Source organism: Meles meles, chromosome 2, assembly GCF_922984935.1.
Source record: "Meles meles chromosome 2, mMelMel3.1 paternal haplotype, whole genome shotgun sequence".
Taxonomy (NCBI): Eukaryota; Metazoa; Chordata; class Mammalia; order Carnivora; family Mustelidae; genus Meles; species Meles meles.
The window spans coordinates 28,157,446-28,185,408 of NC_060067.1; the positions used below are offsets into that span (position 1 = coordinate 28,157,446).

At 38.0% G+C, this 27,963-nt stretch overlaps 1 protein-coding gene across 2 annotated transcripts in view; it reads right to left on the bottom strand.

Moving 5' to 3' along the window:
• Positions 1–6,765: 6,765 nt before the first annotated feature.
• SLAIN2 (SLAIN motif family member 2) overlaps positions 6,766–27,963 on the bottom strand; it is a 93,346-nt gene continuing 72,148 nt past the window's right edge. For both annotated transcript variants that reach the window (XM_045997048.1, XM_045997047.1), the window contains 2 exons: positions 8,674–8,992; positions 6,766–7,277 (listed from right to left, as the gene is read on the bottom strand). In XM_045997048.1, coding sequence (XP_045853004.1) covers positions 7,211–7,277; positions 8,674–8,992 — 386 coding nt within the window. In that variant the 3' untranslated portion in view covers positions 6,766–7,210. The remainder of the gene's footprint in view (positions 7,278–8,673; positions 8,993–27,963) is intronic.

Genomic DNA, 27,963 nt, shown 5'->3' on the forward strand with positions numbered 1-27,963 from the left:
CCACTGAGCCTAGAGCCCCACGCAGAGCTCTAACTCATGACCTGGAGATCATGACCTGAGCCGAAATCAAGAATCAGATGCCTGAACGAGTGAGCTACCCAGGTGCCCCCCTCTTGAGAATTTCTACAGTTCCATTCATCTCATGTTTTCCTTTCTTGTAACAGCTGCCTTAAAATCTGATCATTCTAACATCTGGATCATCTTGGTATTATTTGTTGCCCTCCTTGAGAATTGATCACAATTTCCTAGTTCTTTATATGTTGAATGACTTTAGATTATAAGTTGAACATTTTTAATATTATAGACTCTAGGTCCTGTTAAAATATTCTGAGCAATGTTGATTTTTGTTTAACGCCCAACCCAGGTAGGATCAGATGCAAGTTCGGTTTCATACTCTGCAGGCTGTGGTTCTAATGTCAGTTGGGTTTACAAAGGCTTGTTATACTGTACTGGATCAATCTCACACACGCCCTGATACTCAGTAGCTGGCCCGTGTCATATTCAGTGCTCTCAACTGTAGTTCAGTTCTCCAAGACCTTGCTGTGCTGTTTTGGGTCTGAGTATGTACAGCTCAAGGTTAAGTGTAGAGGTTGTGCTAATTACAACAAAATAAGAGGAGTCCCTTCTCTAGCTCTCTTCTCTTTGGTATCCCCCCTTGCCGCCCAGGGCCCCTTTGCCCCGTCTTTTGGCCAGACACATGGGGGTCCTCTTGGACGTTAGCTCTACCACCATTACTGTGCAGCCCCCACAGCACACCCATCTTCAGGACAAGGAGAGTAAACAGAGAAATAAATGAATGAAATGAATTCAATTCTTCAGACTGCCAAGTGTTCTCTTCCCATTTCTTCTGTCTAGAAAGTTCCATCAGTTTTAACTGTTGGCATTGTTACCTGGGGGCTTACCAGTGACATGTCATGAGAGGAAAGAGAGAAAAGAAAAATCCTCAATATGCTCTTTCACCTCAGAATTTCCTCTGGTTTAACCTATCAGAGGGACGAACCACTATGATAGCTCTACTGGATGCCCTCTCCTGACTTGGGGCCAAGAGAGAAGCGGGAGGGGGGATGAAAACTCACCCTTGTATGGATCTCTTCTCCAGGTTTGACTCTACTCCCATTCCATCTGCTTTTGTATACTTTCCGGTGTCCTCAGGTAGTTGCCTTTTGCATTTTTAGTTTTAAGTGGGAGAGGCTTTTGAGAACTTACTCCATCTTGACTATGCTTGAAGTCCAAGCTGCATTATTTTTAAGAGGCCAAACTGGAAACAACCCCACTGTCCTCCGGCATTAGCAGGGACAAATTGTGATATACTCATACAATGGCATATAGCATGGCAACGAGAGTGAACTGCGGTGACATCAGCAAAATGGGTGAATCCCATCACATTACTTTTGTTGTTTAGTGGCTAAGTCCGAGAGAAACCTCATTTTCCCCCTTTAATCAAAATAAGATAGGCAGAAAAAAAATTACACTTTATGGGTCCATTTATATAAAGCTCAAAAAGAGGTAAAATTAAATTATAATGTTAGAAGTCAGGATAGCTGTTACCCTGAAGAGAAGGACGCAGAGATTGGAAGGTGGCATCAGGAGAGCTTTGGGGTGCTAACAGTCTATTTCTTGCCCACGTGGTTACACATGTAATCACTTAGTAACTCACAGACCTCAACATTCATTTTGTACTTTTCTGAACATATTTTGTATATCAACTTCAAAAATCATTTGAAAAATTAACTCTTCCTTCTTTGAGGAATGGACAGAATCTTAGCTTAAAGTGACCTAGGTACCAAGGGGAATTTATAGTGACTGAGGTACTTCATGAATTCAAGTACAGGAATGATCCTGGGACTCGAGGACAACTGAGCCAAGGGCTAAAATACTGTCAGAGCCTTCTCTCACTGCAGATGTTACCTCTAGGAACATATGACCACTGACACGGAACAGTCATTTCATAGGATATATATATATATTTGTGGTGCAAACACCATGTTCAGGGAAAATGGCCTTTCCTCATTCCATCCATGTTTTCATAGGGGCTGCACGGCTTTTAATTAACCCTGATCATCTGACCACAGTCAACTAGTCCAGAAATGAGCACCTGACTGTGTTGAGGAATCCTACTCCTAGAAGTTTCGTTCTCAGGATCAGAGTTCTATTTTTGAAGAGGCATGCGTGGAGTGGGGTGCAGAAATCTGTTTTAACAGCCAATCAAGTGATCCTGAAGGTTGATAACTCTAATCTAGACCACCTCAATTCTTTATTTGGTTGTTCCTATTATTTCTTAAAAGGTATTTTGTTTTAAAACAGGAACTGTATTCAACCAGTACTGTCAGTTCAGTCTGGTAGACTGCTGCGGTGGCAAGTGTCAATAACAGATACTATATGAAGAACTATGACAATTCTGGTTTGGTGAAGTTCTGGAATCGTTATCTGTAGGCTCTTTCTCAAACTCCTTCCCCAGCAAAATCAATCTAAATGATGGCAGTGACCTTGGAGTCAAGAAAAAGTGATGGTGTCAACCATGAATATGATCCCAATTTCATAAGAAGAAAAAACAAATGACAACCTCCTTAAATTTAAGTGGTTGATTACCTATGGAATTAAGTGCTTTGTCTTCTTTTATAATGTCATTGTATTTCTCTAGTTTTATATAGTAAACATATTTTTCTTTTTTTTTTTTAAGATTATTTATTTATTTATTTGACAGACAGAGCTCACAAGTAGATGGAGAGGCAGGCAGAGAGAGGAAGGGAAGCAGGCTCCCTGCTGAGCAGAGAGCCCGATGCGGGGCTTGATCCCAGGACCCTGGGATCATGACCTGAGCCGAAGGCAGAGGCTTTAACCTACTGAGCCACCCAGGCGCCCCGTAAACGTATTTTTCATAAGAAAACCTGTTCTTATAAAAATTTATAAGTTCTTATAAAAACTGTTATAAAGGTATAAACCATACATATGACAGATTTTTAAAAAATAACATCTAGGAACATCTGCACTCAGGAATAGAGAAATGTGGGTCAAGTTTTCAACATCAGTTAATGTACACCTCTGTTCAAAAGCAAACTCATGTGAAAATATTTTTCTCATCCTAAACAGACGACTTTCCGCCCTTTCACTTAGCATTACGTTACATCAGCACTTAAATACTTATTTCTGGGTGGTGGGATTGCAGGATCCCAAGGTGAAATGTGGGATCATTGATATTAATATTTTCAGTTCTTGAAGCAATGAGTCTCTACTAGTTTCAAAATCAAAGACTTTTTTTTTTTTTAAAGAGAAAACGTAAGTTTAGCCAGTTTAAAGAATTGGTTTGAAAGTGGCATGCAGTTAACATAGTTTTAAACTGAGTTGTATTAAGTAAGGTCCATGACTGAAATGTTCCATTTTCAGACTAGTAACCAGAGGACCACTTAGTGGACTAAGACTTATATTTAGGATCATTAAAAATATATTAGGGGTTCTTAACTTTGGCTTCATGCTCATGTGAACACTCTGTTCACTACCTGTCTCGAAGTTGGTTTCTCTATTATTTATTCTGCTTTTGTAACTCAAAGCTAAACTTTGATATATCAAGTATTTCACAAGAACCTCCATATGGGTTTTCCATTGTACTGGGTATATAAGAAATTTAAGAAAACTTTGCATTCACTGATTTACAAATACAGTGACATTTAATTTTAAATAGTTCTTAGAAGTTTCTGGGTTGGCTTGACGGAAAATTCAAACATGGTATCATTTCTCTATGCTGCGTTAATGAGACTAATTGTAACATAAGAGACAGTAAAAACTTCCAAAAGGAATGTGGGGAACTAATTAAACAGTGTATAATTCTGGATTTTCCCCACTTCTCTCTGAGAGAATAATGCACAATTAACCAAATAAATGTATTTGGTTTGAAAATGTATTAATTTTCCCTTCTGGAAACTCAAATAATGGCTTTTTGCTTGTTTTACACATGCTGGCTTTTTAAAAGTAGGTATCAATTCAAAGCCAGTGACAAAGTTCCAAGAACATACCAGTTTTGAATAAACTCCAAATAATTCAAATTATTCAAATAATTCAAATATGAAATAACTAGGACAAGGTGAATATAACATGATCTATTCCAATTCATGAAGATCAAGTCTGAAAGGGCAATACGACTTGGGTCTGTGTGTTAAAAAAAAAAAAAACAAAAAAAAAAACTGAGAAATTTATTAAAACCAATTGTAGGCAACTTGGGGTGGGGAATCTTACCATATCCAGAAATTCATAAAACACTTGAAAAAACCAATATAAATTTAATAATAAACATTATGGTCAGGCTGTTTTATTAAGGAGGCAACCACACATACAAGTTCAGCTATAGAAATGTTTGCAAATCAAACTTCATGTGATCTGAAAGGACCATGCGTAATGTCAAAAATGGATGTCTGTACATTCAATAAAAATTTAAACATACATAGTCTAGATCATTCTAGAGTCATACAAATATCTGGGGACATAAGTTTCTAATTTCCTTTCAAAAAAACTCTTATAAAAGTGATGTACTGAGATAATTTTAAAAAGTATCTGACAATTATGAATGGTCCCCAGTTTTACAAAATGTGATTTCCAGGGCATGAAAACTGAAAAAAGTTAACTCTTCAGAGAGTGTTTCATATCATACAAACAAGTTCTGTAGAAAAATGATCCAGCAAATGCTCGAGTTAAGAATATTTATATTTTTTTCCAATTTTTTACACTTTTATTAACACACTTACAAAAAAATAACATTCAAACACTGAGAAAATTAAATAACTTTGGAAGCAGAGCTCAGAGCTCTCTGCTTACATATAAGTGACAATTCTGGGCTGTTGGCACAGAAAAATAATCAACATTCATAAAACCCTTACTACTATATATCAAACATAAGTTAAAATCATAGGCACTAGTTTATCAAATCCACATTTCTCTGTAAGACTAACCACAGTGAATCCTTAGATATTCCCAAACAGAAAAATTGGCAATACACAAAGGCCTTCTAGTAAAAAGGCAATTTTTCTCTTTAGGAACCTAAAAGCCAATGGTCTGTGGTAGTACAACAGCAGGTAAAATAATGTTTTACCCAACTCAGATCCAAATACGTTTTTAATAAGTGATGAAGTATTTTAATAAAAAAAAATAGACATTTTTTCTGATGCAGCCATTTAAAACAAAGTTAAATAACCTGAATACTCCTTTTGAAACAGATAATCTAACTTAATGTAATGGGTGTTTCAAATAGAGTTAAAATTCCTTGTAATTATTAGATTGCAGCATATTTTTCTTTTGCAATGTTGCACTGAAACTGAGACCTATTTTGTGTACATATGGTTTTAAAAAGAGACAGTGGCTAGTTCTTTCTTTTACTTAGATTTTTACATGAGATACCCCCCACCCAAAGCAGATGCTTTATCTTCCTCTGAAAAGCAACATTTTTTAGTTCATCATCATGTGGAATTCCGGCGCCGCCCTTCCCTGACCCACACCCATCACCCTCAAATTCAAGGATAAAACTTCTCCCTGGCATCATACACCAAATACATTAGCACTGGCAGTTTAAATCTCCAGCTGCATGTGCTAACTGAATGACTCCCTAATGGTCAAGCTAGTAAAAAATACCACAGTGTCATGGCAGAATGGGGGTCTTGGTTTTAAATATTTTATCATTCTCTCAACCTATCAACCTTAATGCTATCCTGAATATCAAGTCTCTCTTTTGTCTCTCAATTTCTGCCAACTTACAGAATGTCTTTTACTAACAAGAAATGAACTTATGTTCACATCTCTAAAATCCCTTCGGGAACCTGATTGCCAGTTATTTCAGAGCCATTCAAATTAAGTATTTTAAAACAGACCTCACCATGAAAAAGGAGAAGCCTGCTGAAGTTTGTCTCGTAATTGTCTAATAAAACCGAAATAAGTGATTTCCAGAATACACAAGGGGCCACTAGAGAGCAAGTATTTAACAGGTTAGAGTCATACGGAGTGAGCTTCATTTGTTACCAAAAATGTAAAAATTAACGTAAGGCAGAATCCAAGTCAAAAGGGACAGTATTCTCAAAGGAGGCTGTATACAGTTACCTAGTTTGAAGTGGATCAAGTGAAGTAGGATCCAGCAGGCTGTATCTTCCTACCACATAACAGACCGTCGTGTCAGTGAGCAGTAACAATACAACGGTCATTACCAGAGATTTCATAAGTGAAGTGCATAGATTTCCCCCTTCTCTCTCATGGTATGGTTTTGTTCGAGGCTGTGAGCACAGAGGCGGTGTTAGTTAGATCAAGGATGAAGACACACATTACTTGCTCTTTCCTATCATGGAGACCTGCTAATGAAAACACGATCTCTTAGTTCTGTAACAGATCTAACAGCATGTGAAGACGTTGGCTTCAACGGCAAAGGCTATCTTTCCTGAGCCAGGAGCTATAAAGTTTAGAAAGATTGTACAACTGTTATTAAGCCCTTTTGGCAATCAAAACAAATAAGCAGAAGTCCGATGTGTCAATGCAACATGGCGGATGCATGGTGGAACGTTCTCTGGTGCTGGTGGTACGGGAGCTACATCCAAAACTTAAGACCAAGCAAAACGACAATTTTTTTTAGTGAATCTGCAAAAATAATTCATAGAATTCTCACAAATTTAGGTATCATGTTTGAAATCTCTAGTCTAGATTTCTTCCCACCCCCATCTTCCCTTCCATCTCAATTTAGTTTCTTGGAGTACTAGTGAAACACTAGTGAAACATTTTAGATAATTAGTCAGAATATTCTCATTAACACAAGTATTTATTGATGCTATTTATACAGTAAATTAGGTTGAATGCGAAGTTTTGGAGAGCTTGAATTCACCATTTTCTTGTGCACAAAGGTATTCTCTCATTTACAAATGGGCATTTCTCTTTGGCATCCGTTAGTTTTTTGCCCAGATATTGGCCTCTGTCAAATATTAAAAAATCAACTTAGTTTCTATTAAACAAAACTAAATGTGATTCCATGGAGAGTGATTGTATGATTACCAGACACATCTGATGTTAAATGTCATTAAAGTGCTGCTTGATCATCTCCGTCAGTTTGTGCTAATTAAGACAGAGAGGGCTGGGATTTATAAACCCCAAGAGTCTTATCTGAACAGTCTGCATATAAAAGTTGTCTTTTAGCCTGGTGAAGGGGTATCCATGAAGCTGTGGACCTCTGCATTCTCATCTTTGCTGGTCAGTAACAGCCATCTTTCCAACTGTCATCTTTCATGCTACCATAGGTTTTAGGAGCTGGCAAGGATCTGAAATAAAGCAATTTAATATAGTGATTTGTAAGGCTTTATGAAATGTTACCATCCTATCACCCACACCTATTTTTTTGCAGGTGGCATCCCGATCCAATGAAGGCTGTTTCAGGGGACTACTGAGATCAAACCTCTAAACAGCCCATCAGCACAACGGTCCCACACTTGGCATTTCCAACTTCCCAGCTAACTGGGCATCAGGTGACTTCATTAACATCTTTTCGTTAACACAGCCACTAGAGTTAACATAGCCACTAAAAGAAAGGAAAAGACTGTCTCATCTCTTCCAACAGCATGGATCACCAACATTTTAATTAACTACTTAGTTTGAGGGGGGCAGGGTGATGAATGTGACAATAGAGACTTCGTGTCACCATCACTAGAGAGGCAAAATGATATAAGTGCTTAAATGGACTTTTAAGTCAGACATACTTAGAACTGAAAGCCTTTAGTTGTATAATCTTAGGCAAATTACTTAACGTCATTCAATTTCAATATCCTTCTCTGAAAAACAGGAATAATAATAGTTTAATATTCATGTTATTGTCATGTTTAATGTTACTGTAAAAATTCAGTAAGGTACAAGTTATTTAGCACAGTGCACAGCAAAAAGCTGTCGTACTCTACTACTGAATTCGGAAATGTAATAAATCTATCTTAGAATGAAAGATATAGGTAATTCAGTTTAAATTCTTACAAGATGAAAGCCATTTTTCCCCATGAAAATAAATATTTCAAGTTTAATTATAGTTGGACTCCTAAGTTTAGTGACGGTGATAATCACATTCCTGAAAGGCACATACTACGATTACACAGATGTATGGTTCCCAGCCTGGCTGGCCTCAGAATCACCTGAAGATGCAACAGACAAAAAAAAACTACCCACAGATTTTGGCCTTCATACCAGGTCTACTCTCTGGGTGTAAAACTTAGGTCTCTGCATTTATATAAACTCTACAGAAGATTCTGATTTGTATCAAAGTCTGAAAACCACCCTCCTGGATTATACTCAGATTTGGTAGCTTATCTTAAATCTCATGCTGGGTTCTAACAAGTCTTTATCTTTACTTTACTGAATAACATACTCAAAATGAATAAATATCAAAACCAAACTGAGTGGTTCTAATAGTTTTTTCTAGGAGTTCTCGCAGATGCCTAATCACGCTAGGCATCTGGGTGAATTTTAACTGACCAAAGTAGAGTGATACTCTAGTATCTTAAGTGACAATTTCTTTAAAACAACAAAGTAATGTTTTATTCCAAGTCTACTAAGACTCTCACCAGAACCCACTGGGACTCTCTAGGTTTGCTATCACATGCAGTGATGAACATAATTCTAAACTACCCACTTTCCTATACTCAAGACTGTTGAAACAGAACGTCTGTCACTTACCTGCGAACAGGCTGTGCAAGTTTGCTGCGAGGCACTGGTATACCCCCAGCAGAAGGGGCACTGGGTCTGGGTAAGCCACTTCTCATTGCGGTTGTCCCTGCAGGTCTGGTTAGAGTAGCGCTGTTGATATTGTTGGGAGGATTTGCTGGGACTGTGTTCGGAACCATGGGAGGCCCAGGTGAGGAGGTGGTCTGTGTGAGCTGTGTTGTTTCTTGGCTACCAGGAGAACCAGAGCCAGGGTTACTAAATGCTTTTACTGGCTGCCGGAGAGCCAAAGGAGATGGTGCTGCAGGGGAACGGAATTTGCCTGGAGAAGGTACTGCAGAATGGCAAAGAAAAATCAATGTGTTTAGTAGAAACTAAGTGTAAGTGAACCAGTGCTTTACATTATACTTGATGACTAGGCCACCAGGACATCTATATTCACAAAAACTCGCTCTACAGAAATGCAAGGAAAAAAGAATATTTCTGGGCTAACAAAACAAAACAAGAGAACTGGTAAATCCTAATTAACCAAGTCCTTATTCAGAGGACTGCGACTATCCTTCATGACAGTATTTTAACTCTGCCCAGCTGGGAATCCACAATACCAGAAGAGAAAAGGCACTGCAGGGTTCTATTTCACTGTAGCAGCTAACCTGGGCCATATTCTAGAAATGAAAAAATGGCTATGACATGTTGACTAGGATTTGGAACATACTCTCCCTTCAAAAAAAACCATTCATATAAACACGTATCAAATATCTGGTGGCTATACTTCAAAGCCCTATGTCACCTTTAGCGTAACTTAAGACTCAGAAATAAAACATTAAACACAAAACAGAACAGCTTCGACTGTTGTGCTTCACCAAGCAGAGAAGTTATAATTCTAAGGGCATATCAAGATGTGTTTGAAGGCACAGGATAAAGATGGTACATTCTTCTGGAATGTCAATTCTGTAAGTTAAGACACTTAAGTTAAAACAAATACTGATACATGAAAGAATAAAATGTAAAATTTGAATAAATTTTTAAGCCAAAATAGGACTACAAATAAATTTTATTATTGTGGTTGTACCTTAACGTTGTAAGTTCAGATCTCCTAGGGGACACATTCATCGTTCCTTGTTTATTTGGTCTGGCTAAGTCACCTCTAAAAGGGCATCAATTTTAGTTTCTTCAAATGTCCACGAATGGCTACACATAATGTAAATAAAAAAATTTTTACCTTGACTTGCTTATCTAACAAAGAATTTGGGAGGTGAAAAGGATGGAGATGGGGAAGGGGAGAGTTTGATGAGAGGCAGAATCAGATCACCCTATTCTCACTCAACATTCCTTAGTTTGGGGATGTTATGACTGAAGGGAAAACCTTTGTCTTGAGACTCCAGAAATCGGATTATTCCACACAACTCCATCTTCCTCACTTCTACTAATCTGTCTAAATGGTATAGGTAACAGTAAGGTCTGCCACAGTAGTAGGTAGGAAAGGAAAAAATGGATGAGTCTGGCCACTATTTTCTACTGCTGAGAGAAAGTAGAGAGGATACACTTTAGCTTCAAAAGTCCCAAATGGGAAATTCCTCTCTTACCTCCCTTACAATAAGTTTTTTTTATACATAGCCCCCTTCCTTCCCAACTGATCTTTCTTGCCTTCTGTTTGAATGAAGTTCCAAATGTCAGCATCTCTGTACTTAAAATATATTAGGCCCCCAGCAGTTGACAGACTCAAATGATCTCTGCTTGGCTCAAAAACCCTACAGCCATGATTCCCAAACTTAACTGTGCATCAGAATCCTGAGGCACTTTCAAAAAAAAAAGAATACAGAAACCCAGGCACCATCTCCAGAAAATCTAGTCTAGAATGAAGCTCAGATATTTATTATTAAAACCACCACAAGAGTTTCAAGTCATGATGGCAAAACTGGGAAGGGGGGTTACCTTTCTACTTGTAAACACCTATACAACTGGACAAAATATACAGAACAGTTTTCAAATATTGGACAACAGGCAATACAGAACTGTAATTCCCGAGAAAAGGAAAATAAATGTGGTGAGCTCTGTGAGCACACTGGCTTTTCTGAGGGGAAGGAGATGCTTTTTGGAATGTAGAGAAAGAAGGATCCTGAGCAGATGAAAGTTATCTTGCTAAGTTGAGAAGACAAAAGTTGGAATTTGAGGAGCTGCTCCAGAAGACCTCCAAAACTCAGTTAAGGAGTCTGCTTGAATCTCTGGCTAAACACTGTGCTGCACATATACCAAGTAAAGTTCCATGAGACTGAGCAAAGGAAGACTGAAACGCTGTAAACTAAACAAAGCCTGTTACTTGAAAATAAACATATAGTAAGTTAATTGGCAGAAAAAAAAAAAAAGTGGTAGATGAAAAATAAGCCAACAATTAAAATAAAATGTAATGTTAAAAGGTACTTCATTATTCCAGAATAAAAGAGGAGGGAGGAAAAAAACAACAAAAAACAAAGATCTGAAGGGACAGAGAGAAAACTGAGCTTGCAAACCAACCATATTGATAACAGGATTGAGTATGAACAGCAATCACTCCAATGAAAAGGGAATGATTGTTGGTACCCACAAGAGAAAGAGAAACATGCTATCTAAAAGAAACACATTCTAGAGAATACTTTCCAAGATGGCAGAGGACTAGGAGACCTTAGTTTTGTCTGGTTCCAGTAATTCAGCTAGATAGTTACCAAATCATTCCGAACCCCTGAGAACTCAACCAGAGGTGTAAGAAAATAATTGCTGCAATTCTACAAATAGAAAGTGGCCACTTTCTACAAGAATGAGAAGATGGAAAAACTCACCTCAAAAATGAGAACAAGAGGCAGTACTAACTGCCAGGGGCCTAATCAGTATGGGTAGAAGTAAGATGTCAGAACTAGAGTTCAGAATAATAATTATAAAGATACTAGCTGGGCTTGAAAAAAAAAAGCATAGAAGACACTAAAAAATCCTTTTCTGGAGAAATAAAAGAACTAAAATCTAATCAAGTCAAAATAAAAAAGGGTACTAATGAGATACGATTAAAAATGGAGGCCCTAACTGCTAGGATAAATAGGCAGAAGAAAAAAATTAGTGATAGAGAAGAAAAAATGATGGAAAAAAAGAAGCTGAGAAAAAGAGAGATAAACAACTACTGGATCATGAGGGGAAAATTCAAGAGATAAGCGATATCATAAAGCAAAACATTATTAGAATAATTGGGATCCCAGAAAAAGAGGAAAGAGCGGGGGGCAGTAAGTATACTGAAGCAAATTATACAGAGAACTTTCCTAATCTGGGGAAGGAAACAGGCATCCAAATCCAGGAGGCACAGAGAACCCTCAAAATCAGTTCAAACAGGACAACAAAACAACATTTAATAGTGAAACTTGCAAATCTCAGAGACAAAGAGAAATCCTGAAAGCAGCCTGGGACAAGAGGTCCATAACCTACAAGGATAGAAACATGAGATTGGCAGCAGACCTATCCACAGAGACCTGGAGGCCAGAAGGACTGGCATGATATATTCAGTGTGCTAAAAAAGAAAAATATGCAACCAAGAATACTTTATCCAGCAAGGATGTCACTCAAAATAGGAGTGATAAAAAGCTTCCAGGACAAACAGAAAATAAAAGAATTTGTGATCACCAAACCAGCCCTACAAGGAATATTAAGAGGGGTCCTTTAAGCAAAGAGAGAGCCCAAAAGTAACACAGACCAGAAAGGGATGGAGACAATATAAAAAAACAATCACTTTATAGGTAATACAACGGCACTAAATTCACATCTTTCAATAGTTACTCTGAAGGTAAATGGGCTAAATGCCCCAATCAAAGACACAGGGTATCAGACTGGGTAAAAAATGCCCATCAATATGCTGTCTGTAAGAGACTCATTTTAGACCAAAAGACACCTCCAGATTGAAAGTAAGGGTGTGGAAAGCCATTATTATGCTAATGAACATCAAAAGAAAGCGTGGGTAGCAATCTTTATTTTTGACAAATTAGATTTTAAACCAAAGATGGTAGTAAGAGACGAGGAAGGACACTATATTATACTTAGAGTGTCTATCCAACAAGAAGATTAATAATTATAAATATTTATGCCTCTACCATGCATCAGCCAATTATATAAACCAATTAATAACAAAATTTAAGAAACACATCAATAATAATATAATAATAGTAGGGGACTTTAACACCCCACTCACTGCAATGGATAGATCATCTAAGCAGAAGATCAGCAAGGAAACAAGGGCTTTGAATGACAACACTGACCAGATGGGCTTCACAGATATATTCAGAGCATTCCATCTTAAAGAACAGAATACACATTCTTCTAGAGCGCACATGGAATATTCTCCAGAACTGATCACACATTCAGTCACAAATCGGATCTTAACTGGCACCAGAAAATTGGGATCATTCCTTGCATATTTTCAGACAACAATGCTTTGAAAATGTAACTCAATCACAAGAACTCAAATACATGGAGGCTAAAGAGCATCCCACTAAAGAATGAGTGGGTCAACCAGGAAGCTGACGAATTAAAAAAATTGTTGGAAACAAATGAAAATACAACGGTTCAAAACTTTTGGGATGCAGCAAAGGCAGTCCAAAGAGGGAAGTATATATAGCATTACAAGCCTTTCTCAAGAAACAAGAAAGGTCTCAGATACACAACCTAACCTTACACCTTAAGGAGCTAGAGAAAGAACAGCAAATAAAGCATAAACCTGGCAGGAGAAGAGAATTAATAAAAATCAGAGCAGAAATCAATAAAATAGAAACCAAAAGAACAGTAGAATGGATGAATGAAACCAGGAGCTGGTTCTCTGAAAGAATGAGACTGATAAACCGCTGGCCAGACTTATCAAAAAGACAAATGACCCAAATAAATAAAAATGTGAATGAAAGAGGAACGATCACAATCAACACCAAAGAAATACAATTATAAGAACATGTTATGAACAACTACATGCCAACAAATTAGGCAATCTGGAAAAATGGATTCATTCCTAGAGATGTATAAACTACCAAAACTGAAAAAGGAAGAAACAGAAAGCCTGAACAGACCCATAACCAGCAAGGAATTTGAAGCCAGTATTCAAAAATCTCCCAACAGGAGTCCGGGGTCAGATGGCTTCCCAGGAGAATTCTACCAAACATTTAATGAAGAATTAATACCCATTTTTCTGAAGCTGCTTCAAAAAACAAAATGGAAGGAAAACTTCCAAATTCTTTCCATGAGTTGGTCCCAACATTATGTTAGTCCCAAAACCAGACAAAGACCCCACCAAAAGGAAGAATTACAGATCAATATCCCTGATGAACGTGGATGCAAAACTTGTCACCAAGATCCTGGCCAACAGGGGGATACCTGGGTGGCTCAGTCCATTAAGTGGCTGCTTTCAGTTTGGGTCATGATCTCATGGTCCTGGGATTGAGTCCTATGTTGGGCTCCCTGCTCAGTGAGGAGTCTGCTTCTCTCACTCCCCCCCACCCCTGGCCCCTTGTCCGCTCATGTGCATGAGCACACACTTTCTCAGGTAAATAAATAAAATCTTTTAAAAAAGTACTAACCAGGGCGCCTGGGTGGCTCAGTGGGTTAAAGCCTCTGCCTTCGCTCAGGTCATGATCCCGGGGTCCTGGGATAGAGCCCTGCGTTGGGCTCTCTGCTCGGCGGGGAGCCTGCTTCCCCCTTTCTGCCTGCTTCTCTGCCTACTTATGATCTCTGTCAAATAAATAAAATCTTAAAAAATTAAAAAAATACTAGCCAATAGGATCCAACAGTACATTAAAAAGATTATTCACCATGGCCAAGTGAGATTTATTCCTGGGCTGCAAGGGTGGTTCAACATCAGCAAATTTATGTGATACACTACATTAATAAAAGAAAGGGCAGGATGCCTGGGTGGCTCAGTTGGTTAAGCATCTGCTTTCAGCTCAGGTCATGATCCTGGGATGCTGGGATTAAGCCCAGAGTCGGGTTCCCTACCCAGTGCTTCTCCCTCTCCCTCTGCCCCTCCCCCTGCTTGTGCTTGCTCCCTTGCTCTGTCTCAAATAAATAAATCTTTAAAAAAATAAAAATAAAATATAAGGGCAAGAACCATATGATCCTCTCAATAGATGCAGAAAACACATCTGACAAAGCACAGCATCCTTTCTTGATTAAAAGTCTTCATAGTGTAGGAACAGAAGGAACATACCTCAGCATTATAAAAGCCATATACAAAAAGCCCACAGTGAATATCATTCCCAATGGGGAAAACCGAGAGCTTTTCCTCTAAAGTCAGGAACATGGCAGGGATGTTCACTATCATCACTGCTGTTCAACGTAATACTACAAGTCCTAGACTCAGCAATCAGACCAATCAATCAATCAATCAATAAGACATCCGAATCCGCACTCTCTGCAGATGACATGATTCTTTGTGTGGAAAACCCAAAAGACTCCACCTCAGAATTGCTAGACCTCATACAACAATTCAGCAAAATGCAGGATATAAAATCAAGCACAGATATCAGTTGCATTTCTATACACTAACAATGAGACAGAAGAGAAATTAAGGAGTTGATCCCATTTACAATTGCACACCAAACCATAAGATATCTAAGAATAAAACTAACCATAGAGTCAAAGTATATATATTTAGAAAACTACAGAACACTCATGAAAGAAACTGAGGGAGATAGAAAGAAATGGAAAAACATTTCATGCTCATGGACTGGAAGAACAAGTCTTATTAAAATGTCTGCTACTTAGAGCAATCTATACATGCAATGCAATCCTTATCAAAATACCATCAACTTTTTTCTCAGAGCTGGACATGGATGGAATTAGAGGGTATTATGCTAAGTGAAATAAATCAATCAGAGAAAGACAATTATCACCATATCTCACTGGTATGTGGAATTTAAGAAACAATACAGAGTATCATAGGGGAAGGAAGGAAAAAAGGAAACAAGATGAAACAAGAGAGGAAACAAACTATAAGCCACTTTTTTTTTTTTTTAAAGATTTTACTTATTTGACAGACAGAAATCACAAGTAGGCAAAGAGGCAGACAGAGAGAGAGGAAGGGAAGCAGGCTCCCTGCCGAGCAGAGGGCCCGATGCGGGGCTTGATCCCAGGACCCTGGGATCATGACCCCAGCTGAAGGCAGAGGCTCTAACCCACTGAGCCACCCAGGCACCCCCCATAAGCCACTCTTAACAATAGGAAACAATCTGAAGGTTGCTGGAGGGGAGGGAGGTGGGGGGATGGGGTAACTGGGTGATGGACACTAAGGAGGGCACGTGATGTAATAGAGCACTGGGTATAAGACTGATGAATCACTGACCTCTACCTCTGAAACTGATAATACACCATATGCTAATAAACTGAATTTAAATAAAAAACAGAAGGAAATAAGAAAAAAAGAAAAACATTTTAGACATAAAAACATAGGTTAAAAGTAAAAGGACAGAAAAAGATACATAAAACTGATCATGAAAAAGCTGGAATGTCTAAAATAACAACAGAAAAAAAAGATTACCACGAGAAATAGAGTTCAATGTTAACGGGGTTGATTTAGAAGAGAACATAACAATTCCAACTGCATATACCCCAAAACAGATGTATGAAACATACGAAACAAACTGATGTAACTGAAAGCTGGGGGAAAGTCTATAATTAGATATTTTAACACTACTCCACTCTTGGTAACTGGTAAAACAAATAGGTAGAAAATCAGAAAGGACATAGAAGGCAAACACCTCCACCAATCAAATTAGCCTGACATTTAAAGAACACTCTACTCAACCAATCACGGTTCAAACTTTCATCAGTGGGTGAATGACTAAATAAACCATGATGTATGCATACAATAAAATATTACTCAGCAATAAAAAGGAGTAAAGGGCTGATACAATAAGGATGACTCTAAAAATTATACTGAGTTAATTAAGTGCTAGAAACAAAACAGCACATATTGAAGGACTCCATTTATATAAAGTTCCAGAAAAGGTAAATCTAATTTATGGAAACAAAACAGATATTTGCTTGAAGCTGGAAGAACTGACTGGGAAGAAATACGAGGAAACTTTCGGGGATGATGGAAATGTTCTATGACTTCACTATATTGGTGGTCACATGAACGTGTATGTGTGTGTGTGTGTGTGTGTGTGTGTGTGTGTGTTTAAAGATTTATTTATTTATGTGAGAGAGAGAGAGCACATGGGTGCACAGTGGGGAAGGTCAGAAGGAGAGGCAGAGAGAAACTCCAAGCCAACTCCAGAGCATGGAGCCTGATGGAATGCGGGATCTCAGACTCTGAGATCACAACCTGAGCTGAAACCAAGAGTTGGTTGCCCAAATGACTGTGCCACCCAGGCACCCCATGAATGTGAAGTTTTGCTGAAATTCAAAATGTGTTTTTAAAATTCCACCTGAATACAGCTGACTTTAAGAAAACTCCATAAGGGATTCTACAGTAGAGCCAAGGCTGAGAATAATGACTCGCGAATGAATCATGTCCTGGTTCCCCAACAACTGTTGCGGTCTCCTCTGTAGAAAACTGAAGATGTCCACAGGGTCTGAGTACCCCTGAATTGCAAATTCCATGATCTTCATGAAGATTTTTTTTTAACTCTTACATAATCCATACTGCCCTTTCTATAGGTGACTATAAATATATTTTCTCAACTCCATTCTCTACACTTAGCCTTATCTCCCTTGCCAGATCAGTCTCTACCCAAGCTCTTTCAGTGGTTTCCTGGAGGCTTACTGGGTAACTAAGGCTCCAAGGCTCTAATTCATCTAGCCACTACTTGAGGGTGTGGCCTGGACCTCCTCCTTCTAATACCAACTCCAAAAAGGCCATCTTCAGTCCTAGCTTTTCCCATGGTTGGTAGTCTTTCAGTTAGGGTTTGGTTTTCGTAGGAATGAAGGTTTCTGGTAGGAGCAAGAACAGTATAGTTCAGAGGATCATAAGCTTCAAAGAGTACTCTGGAAAAGTCTGGGGAGTTGAGGAAAGATGGCAATGAGGTAAGATTAAGAGATGCACTAAAACACTGTGACTGACAATCTGCTAGATGAGGGATGACCAGAGTCCTAGGCCTCCTTCTTATGGTGACTGATGTAAAGCCCATGGTGAAATTAGGCACTTATACTAACAAGACTAAGAGTGTTCCATTTCTTCATGACAACCTTGCACACAGTGGAATACATCTATAATACTCTGAAAGTCTTACGCAAACCTTACCTTGAAAACAAGCGTTGTGCAAAGCATCTTTTCCACTGGAAAAACTTTGGACAATTTTTTGAACTGATAATACTAATACCAAGGAAATGATTGTCTCTCAAAATTTTTATTTTTATTTTATTTTTTAAAAAAGATTTTTCTGTTTATTCATTTGACAGAGATACAGCAAGAAAGGGAATACAAGCAGAGGGAGTGGGAGAGGGAGAAGCAGGCTCCCCACCGAGCAGGGAGCCCCATGTGGGGCTCGATCCCAGGACCCTGGGATCACGACCTCAGCTGAAGGCAGATGTTTAACAACGGAGCCACCCAGGCGCCCTCTCTCAAAATTTTTTAAAAATGTCAATCTCAGACTTCCACTTGGGAAAATGGGATAGATGTATTTTTCTCTGTCTCTCACTTAAGTATAATTTAAAACCCTGGTCATGATATTTAAAACAGACATAAAATTCTGATGTGGAGTGGAAAAAGGAAGACTGCCTAGGGACCTTGAGACCTAAGGGATGACATGATAATGAGTTACTAGGGTTTTCTTCTTGCTACATACACCCCAAAGTGGAGCTGAAGAAACTGGCAACCTGGAAAAGCCATTAGGTGTGACAGAGGAAAAAGTCTGCTCTCTCTAGCCAAAGAGCTAGGAAAGAGAGCTTTTAGATGATAACTATTCTACTCCAGACAAACACTACAGAAAACCTGTAGCCTTACTCTCACCCATCAGCAAGGGCTGGTGGGGTGTCCGGACTACTATTCTTGTGAGGTTTAACAAGGTGCCCATATATTCTCCAGGAAGGGGTCAGAGAACAAGGTAATCAGATGTTCGTTCCTCTCCTCATGGGTTGGTGTCAGAGGAGGTCCAGTATAGAGTCAGGACTTTGAGGACTGCTCAGTGGTAACACGACCATCTCCACCACAGTGTGAATGGAGACCAAGTGGGGAGCCAGAACGCACCTTCCCCCTTTGGTGCCAGCAAAGACTGAATAGAAAACCCAGGTTTCTATTTCCACCTAGTAGTAATAAGATACTACCAAGCCTCGGCCACCAAATGTCTGAGTGGTGTCAGATAAAGACACAATAAGCCAGAAAAAACAAAACCAGACACAAAGTATCAAAAAAGAAAATCACAGACTGATCTCTCTCATGAATGTAGATGTAAAATTCCTTAACAAATTATTAGCATATAGAACTCAATGAAATATATATATATCCCATATACCATGATCAAGTGGGGTTTATTCCAGGATGCAAAGTTGATTCAAAATTCAAAATCAGGGCGTCTGGGTGGCTAAGTGGGTTAAGCCTCTGCTTTCGGCTCAGGTCATGATCTCAGGGTCCTGGGATCGAGGCCCACATTGGGCTCTCTGCTCAGCAGGGAGCCTGCTCCCCCCACCCCTGCCTGCCTCTCTGCCTACTTGTGATCTCTCTCTCTGTGTCAAATAAATAAATAAAATCTTAAAAAAAAAGAATTTGAAAATCAATCAATGTCATCCACCATAAAACAGGCTAAAGGAAAGTCAAATGATCACATCTACTGACGCAAAAAGCATCCAACAAAATTTAACACGTATTCATGATAAAAATTCTGAGAAAAACAGGAATGGGGGAACCTGAACTTGTTAAAGAACATTTATAAAAAATATACATATAACATTATACTTAATGGTGAAAGACTGCTTCCCCTCTAAGGAACAAAGCAAAAGTATATGCTCTTACCACTCTTATTCATAGTGCTGGAAGTTCTAGCTAGTGCAATAAGCAAGAAACTAAAAGGCATGCAAATTCAAAAGAAACTGTCTTCAGGATTGTTACCTCAAAAATCCCAAGGAATCCACACAAAAAATAACTTCTAGAAATACTGAGTTCAGTAAAGTCACGGGATAGAAGATTAACATATAACAATCTACTGTATTTCTATATAGCAGTAATGAATGTATAGAAATTAAAATAAAAAATGCAACACCACTTACATTGCTCCACAAAAAGAGAAAAGAAATATTTAGATGTAAAGCTCATAAAAACACAACTCAGCAAGTTTCAGCAAATATCCCAGGTTAGCTGTGAAAAATCAAATGAGTAATATTTGCATAAACAGCTGGCAAATGTGTAATATTACACAAACTGTAAGGCATATTACATCTGCGCCTTCCTTATCTAGGGAATATTAGAGTCTTTCAGCCTGTTGCAGCTGAGTTCTCTGGAAAGATATTCAACAATGCCACTCAAGACAATCATCTCCTAGGCCATCCTTATAAATCAACCAAAACACAGGGATTAATTAGGCTTTACTGTCCAAATTAATTATAACAGTAGGTTAAAAATTCTCTTTACTCACTTTGGATACTGAGTATTGCACTTAAATCGAGGCATAAAATGAAGCTGTTATCTACTCTGAACAAGAATTAGAACTCTATTTATAAAACTGACATATGACTAAAAATACTAACCTTAGTGTCTCAGTTAAGTCACCTCCGAAATGAAATGGTGGGTAATATGAGGATTCCTATTTTCAAACATTCATTTTTTTTTTGTCTTTTAGTAAGCATTTAATAAAAATGGTAAGTTTTCTAATTGAAGCTTAGAAAATACAATAGGCACTTTAGAATGGGAAAAACTGAGTAAACTATATATTGTGTTTTAGCTTGATAAATATTCGGAGTGTTTTATAAATAATGTATCTCAAATGTAAACAGCAACATGAAAAAACATAGATACTCCAAATGGTTCTCTTTACAGTGATGTGTCCAAACTAAAAATTCCATTAATTGTATAATTGCTAAAAACTATGTAAATATCAAATATATAGTTTACAATAAAAATATACACATTCCAAAACAAAGATTAAAAACAAAAATACTTGTTAACTCTCCCTTACTACGGTAAGTTACATCATCCCAGTTATGCACCATCAAGGATAGTAAGAGGTTACTGACATAATAAAGACTTGAAAAAAAATAAGTTCTGGTTATTAAAGACTGCAGAGATGATGTAAATATGATTCTCTCGTTATAGAGTCAAAAAATCCTTGCTACAAGAGTTACTAGTGACTATCTGTTCCCACCTTTTCACTGTGTAGAGAAGAAAACTTGCCACAACCCCAGAGATCAACTGAGCAAATAAGAAAGAAGTTGAACCCACAACTCCTCACTCCCAAATTGGTATTTTTTTACTGGGAACTAAGAGAGAAACACCTCTGGAAGTAGAAATTAAAATGTTATTTTCACCATTTTTATTTTCAACTAGACTCAGGACATATTTGTGGGACTACTATCCAAGGCAGGTTTCATAAGACATGATACCAAGGCCTATTAAATTTGTGAAGGCTGACAAGTAATCACACACACACAAAATTAACAAGGCATAGAAGCCTTTGGTTTCTTCTTCCATTACTATATATGAGTCACCATGATTTTTGTAAGCACACAGTTATCATGAGAAAATTTATTAAATGTCAGAGGCAGGAGACACCCCTGGGAATGGGCTTCACTATAGGTTTTCTTCCTTACATATAAAAAGATCGATAGATACGAATATATAAGCTACTGGCAAACACTTGCAGCATTAGTATTTTCAAAAGAGGCAAAAAGTGGAAACAACTGAGAAGTTCACAACTGAGAAATGGATAAATGAAATTTGGTATATCCATACCAAATTGGATACACATCACAATAAAAAGGAACAAAATAGGGGCGCCTGGGTGGCTCAGTGGGTTAAGCTGCTGCCTTCGGCTCGGGTCATGATCTCGGGGTCCTGGGATTGAGTCCCGCATCGGGCTCTCTGCTCGGCAGGGAGCCTGCTTCCCTCTCTCTCTATCTGCTTGTGATCTCTCTCAAATAAATAAATAAAATCTTTAAAAAAAAAAAGGAACAAAATACTAATATACGCTGTACTATGATGAACCTCGGAAACCTTATGCTAAGCCAGTCACAAAGATCACGTATTATATTTACAAGAAATGGCAGAGGCATAGGTAAAAGCAGAGACAGAAAGATTTGTGGTTGCCAGGGGCTGGAAGGAGTGGGAAATGGGTATGATATTTCTTATGTGGGTGATGATCTCTAAGGTCAAAATAATTGCTCAGCTCTATAAATATACTAAGAAACACTGACTTATACACTTTAAAAGGATGAATTTTATTTATTTAAAAGATTTTATTTATTCATTTGAAACAGTGAGCAAGCGAGGGAGCAGAGGCAGTGGAGGGAGAGGGAGAGGGAGAAGCAGGTTCCCTGTTGAGCAGAGAGCCCAATGTGGGGCTCAATCCCAGGACCCTGAGTGATCATGACCTAAGCGGAAGGCAGCCGCTTAACTGACTGAGCCACCCAGGTGCCCCAAAAGGATGAATTTTATAACTAGGGAAGAAGAGCAAGGGTATGAAATCTCAGAAAATAAGCAGCAATTTTTTTTTAAACAGTTCTGCAATCTCTATAGACATAAAATTAGGAAACTTTTTAAAAAAGATTTTATTTATTTGACAGAGAGAGATCACAAGTAGACAGAGAGGCAGGCAGAGAGAGAGAGAGAGGGAAGCAGGCTTCCTGCTGAGCAGAGAGCCCAATGAGGGACTCGATCCCAGGACCCTGAGATCATGACTGAGCCGAAGGCAGCAGCTTAACCCACTGAGCCACCCAGGCGCCCTCAAATTAGAAAATCTTTTTTTTTTTTAAAAAGATTTTTATTTATTTATTTGACAGAGAGAGATCACAAGTAGACAGAGAGGCAGGCAGAGAGAGAGAGAGAGGGAACAGGCCCACTGCTGAGCAGAGAGACCAATGAGGGACTCGATCCCAGGACTCCAAGATCACGACTGGAGCCGAAGGCAGCGGCTCAACCCACTGAGCCACCCAGGCGCCCCAAAATTAGAAAATCTTAAATCAAGGTCCCTTTCCAAATGTTTAGAAAAAACAGTTCCAAAGAAAAATGGGCAATAGTCAGGACTGAGGTCAAATCCCATGTGAAGTTACTATTAAAAAAAGAGCAGAATAACTTTTTTTTTTTTTTTAAAGATTTTATTTATTTGACAGATAGAGATCACAAGTAGGAAGAGAGGCAGGCAGAGAGAGGGGGAAGCAGGCTCCCTGCTGAGCAGAGAGCCCAGTGTGGGGCTCGATCCCAGGACCCTGAGATCATGACCTGAGCTGATGGCAGAGGCTTTAACCCACTAAGCCACCCAGGCGCTCCCAGAATAACATTTCTACTAACAGTACAACCTTGCCAGAAATCATGTCCACCATGTACACATACACAGAAGATGAAAATTATAACCTAGTATTTCAGATTCTAAAAACATTTAAGAAAATGATAAAAGATATGAAAGAACATCATAAAACAGAATGGGAAACACTAAAAAATGGGTGACAGAGAACACAGAAAAGAACTGGACATAAATCATCTTAGAATGAAGTCTATGGAAGGAAGAACACAAGAGTCACCACACATGACAGATAATGCTTTAAGAGAAATAGACAATGAAAAGAAACTTTTATAGAACACACACATACAAAATGAAGATGGATTCAAGGGAAGGCAACAGACACAGAAGACAGGCGAAGAATATCCAACATATGTACAACAGGCGTCCCCACAAAAAGAAGAAAGCCAAAGAGAAAAGAATACTAAAAACCGTAATTCAAAAGACTTTGTCTGAAATTTTAAAATATGTGCAATTCCATACTGAAAGAACACACCACCTATCTGGGGAAATTAAATCAAAATGACCAACATTAAGATACATTCTCATAAATTATTGAGCTTTAGGTGCGCCTCAGTGGCTCAGTTGGTTAAGTGGCTGACTCTTGATTTTTGGCTCAGGCCCTGATATTGGGGTCCTGGGATCATGCCCCATGTCAGGCTGCACACTTAGTGGGAAGTATGCTTCAGGATTCTCTCTCCCTTTGCCGTCCCTTCACTTGCTCACTCTCTCTCTAAAATAAATAAATAAATCTTTAAAAAAAGAAATGATTAAACTTTAAAGGAAAAGAAAACATCCTTTGGACATCCAGATAAAGAACCAAATCAATGTAAGAGAAACAACTTTTTATTCTTGACAAAAATGGAGTAATATATATTTAAGACACTCAAGAAAATAAAGTATGAACCAAAGATTTCATATCTAGTTAATGAATTTCAAATATAAAAACGATGGACAAACTGTCATCAACACAAAAAACTGGAGGGAATGGATACTGCTTCTTTAACTCCCTTTTAAGGAACCTACTAGAGAATGAAACAAGAAACTTCAAGCAAGAAAAATGATTGGTGAGACAATAATGTACAGACTGGTGGTAAGTGCTAAAATATTATTTAAGTGTAGAACTAAGACTAAATAAAAGTACAAATGACTCTTCAATCTGATAATGGATATGCAGTGTAACTGCTAAAAAAAAAAGGAGCAAGCATATGTGAAAGGTTTTATTACGTATTTTCAGTAATCACATTGTATGATATGCTAATGGTTTCCCCAGGTTTTGTGTGTAATATGGGATAAAACAAATTGTTAAATGATATTTTAATTCTATCTGCTGGTGAGAGACAGAAATCTTAGAGCAAGATAAGGGAGATACAGGTGTAAGTTAAGAGACTAATTATCCTTAAGCCCTGAATTTGAATAGAAGTATCAGCATGAACTCATTAAGCCATTCAATCTTAAAAAATACACAGTCACGAATCTATGCATATATTTACTAGCTCCAGTAACTAAAAAAACCTAGAAACAATGACCAACCCAGTAACAATTAATATAGCTAAAATTTTGGTTTTTTGAAATTCCATTTCCTATCAAAAGAAATTACGATTTTTTGGAGAAATGATTAATCTGTGGCAGGAAATGTACAAGATGTGCCTATCCTATCATACCAGTTAGCAATAATTTATCAGATTATTAGGGTCGTATCAAAAAGACTTGAGGGCCAACTTGAAGAAGCTTCCATCAAAGCTGGGAAAATGTCCAGAATGAATCAAAACACATAAAAAATGTTTGAATCTCTAAGAGCATAATGATACATATCTAAGAAAAATATGGGTCACCTTTGGAGGACGGCAGAGTGCCAATTTATTTTGTAACTGGTAAATAATGAAAAAGAATTCATTTATTCAGAATTTCCTAATGAAAGTATACTGTTGGGTGAGCAAAGAATAAAGGAAAGTTTCTCTACATATAAATATTTTGACCAAAAAGAAAAAAAGGAAGTATTAGAATGGAAATAAACCAATTCTGCAATACCCAATAAAGTAAGGATACAGGCATTAGGCATCAGTGACTGATAATATCACACCAAAAAAGAGGTAGTCTTGCTTTGTGCACTTGTGGCTAAAGCAGCACACACACCACCTATGAAGTAGTCTTCCCCCAAACAGCAAAACCGGATCCAGTTAAGCATCTAGATCCAATTACCACTTTATGGGAAATACAGAGAAATGTTCTAAATGACACCATGGAAAAGACATCCGCAAGATCCAGCCTGTGGATCTACATCCACATCTACAGGGCAAATGATCTGTAGTTTCTTTAAACAAACTTAACAACTGGGAGTACAGAGTTAGAAGAAAACTATAAATCAAGAGAAACATAAAAAAACATAAAGAGGCAGAACCACAGTTTCATTTCTTGGATGATAAAAATGTCCAAAGAAGTAAGGAAGTGACTGCTATAAAAATTCAGAAGAATGGCTACTCTGCGGGAGTGGGTCGAGAGAGGACTGTGTTTGGAAGCAGACAGGTAGTTTCTGAAGTAGCAAGTTATAGTCTCCTAATATAAATGGTGGTCACTAAAGGTTGCCTTATAATAATTCACTAGACTATGTATTATATGGTTTTCTGAATTTGTGTTATATTTTAAAATAACAAAATTTAATAAACAGATTTATAAATTCGAGAAGTTCTACAATCTCAGAATGTGGAGAGACGTATTTTAACAAGGTTAATGTATAACCTAAGGGAAAACTAGAAAGTAAAGAAGTGCAGTAAGCTACAGTTTCACTATTATAAAAAGTGTTTCCTCTAATGGTAGCAGCATTTTTTGTCTTATCTATAAACTTGGGGGCTAGGAAGGAAAAAGAATAAACTGAGGTTAACTGAAATTAGGTGATTTTTGAAGGCTTTCTAGCTCTAACTTTAATTTCCTAAAAGTCAGTCAGCTTTTAATCAGAAAAATAAAGGCACCAATTTCAGAGCAGAGAAAATTTTGATCTAGGACTTCCTCTACACAAGAAATTGACAGATGTAGTGAAGATGTAACTAAAGAAGAAAAAAAGATCTTGGAAAATCAAAAAAGACTTATCAACTCTAAATGTAAGCAGAATCTATTCAACTATCATTCCAAAAATAGTGCGAAGTGGCTAACAAGGATTTGTATGTTTGTAGAGAGCCCTATACCTACTCCTTTCCCATTCTCTCAATTTTCTATAATTAAATCATGGGAAAGGGAATAACTCCCATTATTTTAACTGTATCTAAAAACTCCGTATGGCAGAGCTGGCTTTGACCACAACTATAATAGAAGTAAAGAGGGACTAGACATGGTGGGGGGGTGGGGTGGGGAAGGGAAGGCTATAATGAGTGTATTTTGTTTATGATACAGAGTCAATAATACTTGTTAATGAAAAGCGAATATAAGAAATATTAAATTTTGGATCCAAGGTAATGGCAGAATTCCTAGCTTCTCCATTTTCAGATAGTCTGATATCAAACAGCATTTTAAACTCCTATCAATATGGCTTCTTATAAACATTTATCTCACCTTCTATAAATATTCAAAATACAGTAAATTAAAGCAGTACAGGACAAAAACCATCGCTAACTCATCCTACATTGCCGCCTCTTTCCTTCTTTTTTTTTTTTTTTTTTTTTTAAAGATTTTATTTATTTATTTGACAGACAGAGATCACAAGTAGGGAGAGAGGCAGGCAGAGAGAGAGAGAGAGGAGGAAGCAGGCTCCCTGCCAAGCAGAGAGCCCGATGCGGGACTCGATCCCAGGACCCTGAGATCATGACCTGAGCTGAAGGCAGCAGCTTAAACCACTGAGCCACCCAGGCGCCCCCGCCTCTTTCCTTCTAAAGTATGTTTCTACATTTTAATTTGTCCTGATCTATGCATTACTTTAAGTAGTTACATTTTTCCCTCTGACTTGGTGAGGACTTTACTTTGTTTACCTCCACTTCATTGAGTTCCTAACAAATAGGAATGAATATCTCTTTGTCAGAGCAGTTTAAGCAGTCACGCCCAGGAAGCCTTAATTATACACAATGGATTTTTTTTTCTTTAAAGAGAAGAATGGGCTGAAGAAACAAAAAAAAACGTTGCAAGAAGAAAATGCAAAGAGGAATTAGTCCAGCCTTGAGTTGGTGGCATGACTGTGTTCATTCTACAGATGTTTATGGTGTGTCCCTTTGTGCCAGGCAACACAGTTCTTACTTCTCTTCCCATCTTCAAACTCCAAATACCACTAAATGCAATTAAAATCAAAGTGACTGGAGTTCCTCAGTGGTTCTTAATTTTGGCTCAGGTCACAATCTCAGGGTCACGAGATCAAGCCCTACTTCAGGCTCCATGCTGAGCATGGAGCCTGTGTAAGATTCTCTCTCTCTCCCTGCTCCCCCCATGTGTGTGTGTTCTCTCTCTAAAAAAATAAATAAAATCATAGTGATATTTCCAATTGTTAAGGCAACTACCTTCTCCCTCTTTCCATGATCCTTTGAGTCCTTAAAATAAGTACGCCAAATTTCTAGAAGATGTATAGGTTCATCCCCAGGATGGGACAACTGATTTATGTGACAATTTACTGACCGGTCCCATGTTTCTGTAGTCCAGGTTTAAAGTGCCAAAGGCACCTATGAACACATGGTGTCTGAATCTAGTCTACCTCAATTCCCTAACAAGAATAGAGAATCCCCCAGTCCAGTGCAGACCCTATTTTTCAAAGTCCAAATATGAGGGAAAATTAGAAAATCCATTTGGCCTTGGACCCAAGAGATCCCAGTCTCTGATTCAGCTTTACCGGTAATTAACCTAAGGTTTTATTTTTTAAAGTAGGCTTGATGCCAAACATGGGGCTAGAACTCAAGACCCCATGATTAGG